Raw genomic sequence first — 9,926 nt, forward strand, 5'->3', positions numbered from 1 at the left:
GGGACCGGGTGCTCCATCCCCAGATCTGGGGGGCGGGACTGGGGGGAGGGTTAGACACTCACATAGTGTTTGTTGGGGGTTCGCCTTTTCTGCACGTCCAGCACCTTCACCTCCAAGATGCTCCTCCTGGGCATGGCTCTGTCCTTTGCAATCCGGCCCCCAAAAGCAAAGGGAAGTGTACAAATAATCCTCCGGGCTACAAAGAAAAGAGGGGGAAGAGCAAGAGACCGGGGCTTGGTGCAGCACAGCTCCCGCCACACATACAGCTTCCAGGCCTTGGACTAGGGAGCAAGCATAGAGAGGAAGGAGGGGTGAAAAAGAAATGCTGTACTCCACGATCAGAGAGACGCTCAGCTGGGATAGCGATAGCAAAGCCTCTGCCACCTCTCCTCTCTTCCTCCCTCCGGGCCCCTCTCTCCAGAGTTTGCAGATGGAGGACTCCTTCTTCCAGCCCACCCCTGCCGGAGCAGCCTATCCCGCCCAGGCACGGGCAGTGAGTTATGTGCTCAGACCCAGCCCAGCTCCCGGGGCTCTTAAAGGGCTATGAGCACAACTAAGGCTCACACAGTGCCAGCTCGCCGCGCTAGCCTCCGCAGCTGGCAGGGCAGGGGTGAGGTGGGGGGACCGACACCTTTCCAGTTACAGGTTTCAGAGCAGCAGCCGTGTTAGTCTGTATTCCCAAAAAGAACAGGAGGACTTGTGGCACCTTAGAGAGTAACCAATTTATTTGAGCATAAGCATCCGATGAAGTGAGCTGTAGCTCAGGAAAGCTTATGCTCAAATAAATTGGTTAGTCTCTAAGGTGCGACAAGTCCTCCTGTTCTTCTTCCAGTTACAGGAACTACTGAGGCCACCAGAGTTTCTGGCACTGTCTCCTGCTGCCTTTGCCTTTCCCTGTCTGCTGCTCCAGCTCGGACTGGCTTTGGTGTCCCCGTCATTGCCCCGAGGCGGCAGCCCCGCCAGTCGCATTATGGGGAGCACCAGAGCAGTGGTTTTCAACCTTTTTTTCATTTGCAGACCCCCTAAAAATTTTCAAATGGAAATGCGGAGCCCTTTGGAAATCTCAGACACAGGCTGTGTGGGCCCCCAGGGGCCCACGGCTCACAGGTTGAAAACCACTATTCGGTGGTAACCCCCACCTTTCCCGGACCCCCAAAACCACTGCTCCAGAGGATGGGGGAACGGACTCTGGGAGACTGAATTCTGGTGGGGATAGTCAACTTTTGCTCTGAACAGTAGATTCCCCACCCCATCATCATTTTAGCCCCATCGGTCTCCTCATTTGGCCCCAGCTTCTTTTTAGGAAGGGACAAAGGGAGCCGTACGGCAGCAGCTAAAAGCAACCAAGAGTTCAACAGCAAAACGCCTTCACCTCACGGGAAGGGCAACTTCCCCTCCCCATTCAGGAGTGCAAAGGAGGCTGCTCGGGAGACAAGCGGCGCTCCCCAGGGGAGAGGAGGGCGGCCTCCGCGCCGTGCGCGTCTTCCAAAGGCAGCCTTTGTGCTCAGCCCGCACAGCCCGGCTCTCCCTGCCACGGCGACTGGTCTCTGCGCCGCACGCCCCAGCCCCGCTGCTGAGTGACACGCTCCGGCCGTGCACGCGGGTGGGAGGTGCGGATCCCAGCATGGCCCGGAGAGGGCAGCGGCGAGGCGTGACTGCTTAGACCTGCCTGGGCGGGGGGGTGGCGGTGTTGCATCGGCTTGATCTGCTCAGAAGCATTAGTGCAACCACCCACCCCGGTTCTGATTTTGGGGGGGGGGGGCAGGGAGAGCGAGGGGCAGGGATGGAAGAATAAGGAGCTGGCTCTACCGCTCATTCCTCCAGCCCTGAAAGCCCCCTATTTGCACACTGCCCTGCATTTATAGTGTGTCTCTGTGCATGACTCTGGAGGCGCGCGTGGGGGGAGGGGGCAGTGTCTTCTTCCACCCCACCCACGCCACTCTGTGTCTCTGGACCCATATTGCCCTCCAAATTTGCTCATCAGGCCCCTTAAAAAAATCACAGGATTGGCTTACCAAATCACCAGATTTTTAACAACACACGTGTACTGGGGGTATTTTTCATGCTTGTTGCTATTTGAGCCGGGGGGGGGGGGGGGAGGCAGAGGGGATCCCATTTTCTTTCTTCATAACCATGAAAACTAGTAATGTACTTTAACAACAAAAGCTGAGATTCTCCCACAATCTCCTGGAAGCTGGGGCTTCAAGGACAAATATGAGACTCACATTAAAATCACAAGAGCTGACCGTGGTGCTGTCCCTTCCTTCCCCCTGTGCCCCCCCCCCCATACACTACCCCGTTCATGCTCCATGTGCTTGCCCCACCCTGTGCTCTATTCCCCCAGCGATTTGTCCGTGCCCCTCTCAGCTCAGGACCTCTCTGATTACCTCCATCTGCCCCGGGGGGTTGGTACAGTGGTGGTTATATGCCCCACCCCTGCCAGCCAGCACCACCTTGTACACGCTGAATGTTGTCTGGAGTGCCTGTGTTGACGAATTGCAGCACTTCTTACTCCATAGCACACACAGCACAACAAGGCAGGGGTGGATGACAGGAGGAGGCACACAGTCTGCCACCGTGCTTACCCTTTGGGCAGGAAGGTAGTTGGAGATGGGTTGCAGGCATGGGGAGTATTGGGTTCAGGTTGCTTTTGAAAACAACTCCACATGCTTAGATACACCCCAAATTACAGACTCTTGAAAACTGAGGCAAGGAGTCAGTTTTTAAAGGTATTTAAGCACCTAACTTCCCATGGGTTTATAATACATTTACAAATCTGGTCCTAAGTGACTTGCCAAAGGCCCCAGACAAACTGGGGCACAGAGCCAGATCTGAACTGGAGGAAGCCCTTGCTTTCTGCAACGCATTTAATCCAACGGATCAAGGATTGCAAACTTTTCTACAAGATGACTCATCCTACCAGAGAGGTGCCCACAGGACAATCTCCTGTTTCTACAGGAGATCAGCATTACAAAAGTATGTAATATATTTTTTAGCTGTCTGTTCATGCAAATTAGTATTTGGAAAGATGGAGAAGGAGCCAGTACCATGCGACCAACTACCTTTTCACAAGCTCCCAGGAAGTGCTCCACAGACCACAGCTGGAGAACCTCTGTAATAGAGGTTCCTCCCACCTTAGCGAGCTTCCCCTCCTCAGGGGCAGAGGTCTTGCTGGCTGCACAGAAAAGCAGCCCTCTCAGAAGCAGGAGAAAAGTAGAAGGGAGGTAATGGCTGTGGGTGGAGGCAGTAAGATCACCACAAAGTGATGGATCTAGGGTCACACCCTCCCCAAGAATACTGAAGGACCTTCCTCCCAGATTTTACTGACTCCTAAGGCCAGCCCTGGACAGCTGGAGGTAGAGGGGGAGGCCATCAGCTTTAGGAAAAGTGGTACAAATATTCAACTTCCATGATCGATTGGCAATTTTAAAGGCTATTTTTGCAAGTGAAAGAGGTAGGATCTTGGGTCCTGACCCCAAATGGGGGGCATGGAGACAGATGTGCCAATTCAGATATTTCTTGGAGTGGGAGGGGCAAATTCCAGTATCTCCCCCCCCCCCCCCCCCCCCCCCGAACTGTTCTTATCCCCTCTGATCTCACCTCCTGCAGGACCCCAGGGCTCCCTCAGCCAGGGAGTCTCCCCTCTCTCTTACCCACACAGTGCAAAAGCCAGTGCTGTCAGGCGTCAGGTTCTCCGCGACTCCCCATTTGGGCACTCGCTGTGCGGCGGGATGGCTGGGTCAAGTTTCAGTGGCATTGCAACCGTGCCGCTGAAGCAACGTTCTGGCAGCAGCTATACTTTACTAAAGGACCACTGCTTAAAAGTGATTGCGCCCCAGTCCACCTGGCTCGGCAGCCTATGGACCTTTAAGCAAGTGCAAAAACTTTGCCCTCCCTAATTGGCGCCACGGCTGTGAGCCGAAAGGCTGGCTTTGATTCAGCTTTCATCAGCAGACCCTGTCTAAGCACTGTTTCTGACAGTTTCAAGCCTTCGGCCACAAACCTGCAAAGACTGCACAGGTAAGGAGTCCTACTGCCGCAGGAGCAGTTTTCTTTTTGCATTTTTTTTTTAAAGGAAGCAGCACTGCTAGAGAGATAGATATAAATTAGACTTTGGGGTGTTTTCTTGTGCCTGTCACAATAGCAATGTTCTTGGGCTTCCTCCATTTTGTGCTGTGCTGCTGAGTGCTCCAATGTGCTCCTTATTCTACCGCTCTCCTCTTTCTGGCCCCATTCTGTTTGGTGTGGCCATTCCACTGTCCCCAGAGGCATCACTTTCATCTTTCCTCATAGACCCAGCTTGACCTTTCTCCCACCCGATCCCCGGCTATCACTTTTATTACCATAATAATATACATCAGAAATGAATTCCCTGGGAACAGGTTATAGGAAATGCTGTGTGCGCTGAAGGAATGACACCAGCTGTGGGGAATGAAGGCCATGTTAAGAGGCTTGCACCTTTGATTTGTGTGCATTATTCCTTTTCACCTTTGCAAAGGCCATCAGCAATAAATAAAACATATCAGAGAAGCAGACACATTATAGATGGGGGGGGGGGGGGGATGGAGGGGGGAAAGGCACCTAGGTTCCATATTGTCCAACCCACCTCATCCTTCAGATACTGTATTGCTCCCTACAATATGTTGCCTGGGTGTAATCTAATCCTCTACCCTACAGTTACCTTCCAAACAAACCAAAATCCAGCTTTATTACTCCAGCCACACAAAGATGAGAATTCAGAAACCAAGTCTGCACTCACAGAAAGGGCTGTTTTCTCTCCTTCAACGTGCAACCGGAAGAAACTAAAAGCAGCACAGCATGGTACTTGCTGAACTGGAATAGCCTTTCCCTCTCTGATGGGAATCATCATCATCCTTGAAATCCCCCTGCACATAGAGATTACCCCAGCATTGTCCATGAAACTGGCTGCATCTCAGAGATGGGAGCGCAGCCAACCACAGCCAGTTCCTGGCAATGCACCTCTGAGGTGGCCCAATGTACCCCTGTTTGACTGCACTATGTGAGCATCAAAGGCCTGTTGCCCGCCCAGGACTCTCCAGGGCCCAGGAAGGAATTTGCACCATTTTCTCAGTGCCACCCACAGCCTGTGTCTGAGGCAGCTCCCCAGTAGGTGAGGTAACCAATCTACTCTTAGCCACAGGGCATCTTAATTACATTATAAAGTTACCCAAGACCTGGCACATCATTAGCTTCCAAATGAATTGAATTTCCTGACAAACACCACATCTCGCTCCTTGGCAGCTCCTCAAACAGGGCTCCTTTTACACTGTTAATTCTGCTACACTGGCTCTGGAGGAGAGTGCTGTTTCTTAAAGGACAGGACAGATTACCAATTCTCCGTTACCCCTCTGCTGGGCTCAGCCTCCCCCCACTCTGCCCCCGAGAGGCAGCAGGCATGTACCTTAGTCAAGGGGAGGAAGGTAACTGCAGAAAGAGATGAAAGACATCCAAAGGGAATACTTGCCCCTCTCCCTTAGTAGTTGTTCCTACCTAGCATCTGTGAGCAGTAGTTGAGCTTTGCTGCTTCTCTGTCTCGGAGGCCTAGGAGTGTGGCTGACTTTCCCACGAGTGGCTCGATAGCACAGGTACTGGGAGATTGGGCAGATGGTGAGTGGAAATGCCTAAGAGTTGCCAAGACTAAGGTAACAGAGGCAGGTGGATTCTAGACTGATGAGGTCCCAGGGGGCTGAGGATTGCAGGCTGAGACCAGGTGGCAGCCAGAGAAATTGTAGAGCCTCAGCGTGTAACACTGACCTTCCAGCACGTCATACAATTTTATTTCCTGCAACTCTAACTGCTGCACCACTTATTGTTAATGAAACCGTACATATGAAGGGGGGAAGGTCAGTTTTAAACCCCCTTCCGTCCTGCATAAAGTTGGAGTCTAAATAGAATACTTCACATATCCAATACCACCAAAATGCTCCCCAAGAGCCCCTCAGACCTCGTTTCTCTGGACACAAAGGCCTACCAGTCTAGCTTGGAGGTTTAGCATTCCAGAGAGGAGCATCAGTCCTGCTCAACTGTGTGTTCCTGTTGCCCTCTAGTGGCAGCAGCTGTGAGAGGCTATGAATCCCTATTCCAGGATGGCACTTCAGCCCCAGAGCTAAGGAGGGTTTTTGAGGGCAGCTGGGTCAGAGTTCTCTCTCTTGTAATGACATGGAGTTTGTGGTTATGGAATTTTACACACACACACACACACACACACTCTCTCTCTCTCTCTCTCTCTCTGTGTCCAAGTGGCCTAACACCAATTGCTTATGGAGCAGATTCACTCCCCTGCCCACTCTATGCAGAATCTCAGCCTTCGCTAATGGCTAACCTACTCAATACTGAACCACCCCCATTAAATTAATCTCATCCAATCTCCTTGCTGAGGAGAGGCAGTGTATGAGGGGAATCTGAGGCGCAGAGCATTAGGAAAAGCAGAGAAGGCCTAAATGACAACGATACTGGCTGTGGGAGACCTCATTTGTCAGCTTGAAGTGGATCAGAGTTCACAAAAGGAGTTTTGTTTAGGAAAAGACTGGGGGTGGGGGGAAGTGTACTGTGGCTGTTCTTTTCATCTTCCCCCTTCAGAGGAAGGAACAAAAGCCTCTTTCACATCTGGGCAGACACCACCCTTCTTGGATTCCATACACTCCCCGCATAAAGATGCCTAATATTGAACTATTAAAAGCAAAGGAGAAAATTTGAATAAGCTATTTGGCCCAGTACCCCTCCTTGCTGCAATAGCAGTTGGAAGGTACCAGCTAAGGGAATCACTGCAGCTGTGTTCTTTTGCCTTACCATACTCCGCAGCCCTTTCTGACTTTCTTATATGCACACAAATATCTGCATGCACCCACCCGCGATGCTCTTCCACTGGTGAACTTTCCCCAAAGCACACACAGGCAGCTATTTCTGTTTATTCTTTTATTAATTAAGATAAACGTTTATCCACATAGGGGCTTGTTAAAATAAACTCCTGTGTATATCTCTGCACGCCATCATAAACCCACTCCAGCGCGCTACTTCAGGGACATGAAAGCTGGCAGGAGGCCAAGAGACTGCTAGAGATCAATAGGAAGCACTCAGCATCAGGACTGCTGCACAGCACGGGTTATTCTGGCTGGGATTCTCTATGACAGCATTAGGGTCCAATTAGAGTTAATTCTCTGAGGCTATTGCAACGTAGTTAGAACACCAAGTACCTGTTGCATTTGCACTGGCTACAAGTGGCTGGGTGAGAGACAATTGCAGCTAATGCTGTCAGACTGCACCTGGGTTTTAATTAACTAGCTCGGAGATAGCTGTGGAGAAGAGTGGAGAACTGATTTGTCCAGATTGCTTCTAGGGCAGAGTAGCCTGGAAGCGGATTATAGAGCACTCATCGGATCTCTGTTGAGTCCTGGTAGCTTATTAAATAAACAACTTTATATTTAAGTTTTCTATTAGCCTTGCAAACATATTATCCGTTACTCCTCCCAGCCCTGGTACAAAGTAGGCAAGTATTGCCCTTTGATAAAGGGGAAACTGAGGCACAAGCCAGGGTTAGAGCTTAGGCGTCTTTTGCTTTGGCCATACCTCTGTTTATACCCCTGCACAGAGGAGCAGAGGTATTAGAGCAGCAGCAGCACCGGATAAGGAAGAGTCTCGCAGTCAACATTTAGGAGCAGATGATCACATCTCTCATGTTTAAAGTAAGGCTGTAGTTTCTTAAGTCCGACATGAGCACCACACAAAAAAGCCTCTAGACCCCTAGGTCTGAAAAGTCAAGATCTCCCCAACCTCCACCCCTTCTTCCCGTGAAGAAGAGTTCAGCAATTTGGAATAAGATGAAAGATTCTTGGTAAACTATTAATCCAACAGGAAGATAGCAAATGAGTCATGCCCTTTACTGTAGTAGGCCCTAACTGTTAAAAATCACATCCTACTCATTCTTCAGGTATCAATGATGGACTGGAAGGAGAAGGCAGTACTCCAGATTCAGTTCTAAACTGTAGTGGAACACTGTTTGGTCTGGCTGGCAGGGCACCAGCAACTTTTCCATCCATCCACTGTTGTAGGGATTGCAGAGTTACAGGTAGGTTTTAAGCATGTTTAAGTGTCCCTGGTTCTCCCTTACTAAAAGCAATCCCAAGGCAGTTCTTTCCCCCACCTCCCACCAAAGATAAGAGCCAAATCTACAAACACAACCACAGTGCCACTTCAAGTGGCCATGTTTTGGAGCAAGTGTGTGGTAGAACAATGCTTACAGCATACTAACGGCTGGATCCCAATAGATTCCTGCCCAACAGCCACACCCTAGTAGTTTGCCCTGAGTGCTGAGCACCTGTCACTCTGACTTAAGTCACCAGGACAGGCAGGGTCAAGTCCAAAGCCAAGAGGACTGATCTTCTACTACTTTGACTCTTGGGTTATCATTTTTGCCCGAGTGGGTGTAACAGTGCCAGGTCAGAATGGTACCAGGTTGCACCCACTTTGCACAGGTATGATGTCACAAGGGGAGCGGCCCTGGAGTAGCATGCTCTATGGCTCTGATGTTCAGTCCTCTACCAGATGGGAAGTCAGTGGCAATCCCAAGGGTGTGACACCAGTAATGGAGAAGGGAAGCATCAGGAATTCCCTACGGGCTGTGAGAAGCAACACAGAGGCTCAAAGTAAGCAGAGGCAGGTATGGGTGATTTTTCTTAATGAGATATGGTCAAGAAACAGGAAAAACATCCATCTAAATTGGCCAGCTCCAGTTTTATATTTTCCCATGCAAAGATGAGCCTTAGAGCTGCACTCTGGGGCTGTCGTGCCCAATGTTTTAATGCAGGTACCCCCTAATGGGCATATGGAGGAAGTGCGAGTCGCCCCCTGCAAAGAACGTGGGACCGACTTACCAGATGAGCCCTACTAGATTTCTTATGGGTGCAACTACAGGGGGTTTGTCATTGGCATGAAAAAGGAGCTGCTTCCACCACCCGCAGAGAGCGGAGGGAAAGTCTCATGTCACTGAACAGCAACTCCCAGGGGAAAATAATAAGAAGCAGGGACATGTTTCATGCTACTACCGGAAAGAACAGGAAAGGAAAAACAAGTAGACTCCACAGATTTGACTTGACCTGAGCACCAACTAGTTGGTCTTCAAGGAATTTAAGTGGTTAACAATGCAGTAGTTGTAAATGGGATCCTTTAAATGCACTAGCCTCTAGTATTCAGAAGGGAGATGCAGATTATTTCAGAAGCAAATGTCTACAGCACCATTTGTCTTAGGATATCCTTCAAGAATCATAGAATCATAGAATATCAGGGTTGGAAGGGACCCCAGAAGGTCATCTAGTCCAACCCCCTGCTCGAAGCAGGACCAAGTCCCAGTTAAATCATCCCAGCCAGGGCTTTGTCAAGCCTGACCTTAAAAACCTCTAAGGAAGGAGATTCTACCACCTCCCGAGGTAACGCATTCCAGTGTTTCACCACCCTCTTAGTGAAAAAGTTTTTCCTAATATCCAGTCTAAACCTCCCCCATTGCAACTTGAGACCATTACTCCTCGTTCTGTCATCTGTTACCATTGAGAACAGTCTAGAGCCATCCTCTTTGGAACCCCCTTTCAGGTAGTTGAAAGCAGCTATCAAATCCCCCCTCATTCTTTTCTTCTGCAGACTAAACAATCCCAGCTCCCTCAGCCTCTCCTCATAAGTCATGTGCTCTAGACCCCTAATCATTTTTGTTGCCCTTCGCTGGACTCTTTCCAATTTATCCACATCCTTCTTGTAGTGTGGGGCCCAAAACTGGACACAGTACTCCAGATGAGGCCTCACCAGTGTCGAATAGAGGGGAACGATCACGTCCCTTGATCTGCTCGCTATGCCCCTACTTATACATCCCAAAATGCCATTGGCCTTCTTGGCAACAAGGGCACACTGCTGACTCATAT

At 50.2% G+C, this 9,926-nt stretch overlaps 1 protein-coding gene across 2 annotated transcripts in view; it reads right to left on the reverse strand.

Moving 5' to 3' along the window:
• The window catches only part of SH3PXD2B (SH3 and PX domains 2B), a 116,832-nt gene extending 116,325 nt beyond the window's left edge, over positions 1 to 507 (reverse strand). Inside the window, exons 1-2 of one of the 2 annotated variants that reach the window (XM_043520883.1) lie at positions 332 to 492; positions 63 to 196 (exon numbers count right to left, since the gene is read on the reverse strand). In XM_043520883.1, coding sequence (XP_043376818.1) covers positions 63 to 134 — 72 coding nt within the window. In that variant the 5' untranslated portion in view covers positions 135 to 196; positions 332 to 492. Of the gene's footprint in view, positions 1 to 62 lie in introns of both variants that reach the window. The other variant, XM_037907221.2, reaches the window with a different exon arrangement.
• Positions 508 to 9,926: the final 9,419 nt, after the last annotated feature.

The sequence above is a fragment of the Chelonia mydas genome, chromosome 8 (assembly GCF_015237465.2).
Source record: "Chelonia mydas isolate rCheMyd1 chromosome 8, rCheMyd1.pri.v2, whole genome shotgun sequence".
Taxonomy (NCBI): Eukaryota; Metazoa; Chordata; order Testudines; family Cheloniidae; genus Chelonia; species Chelonia mydas.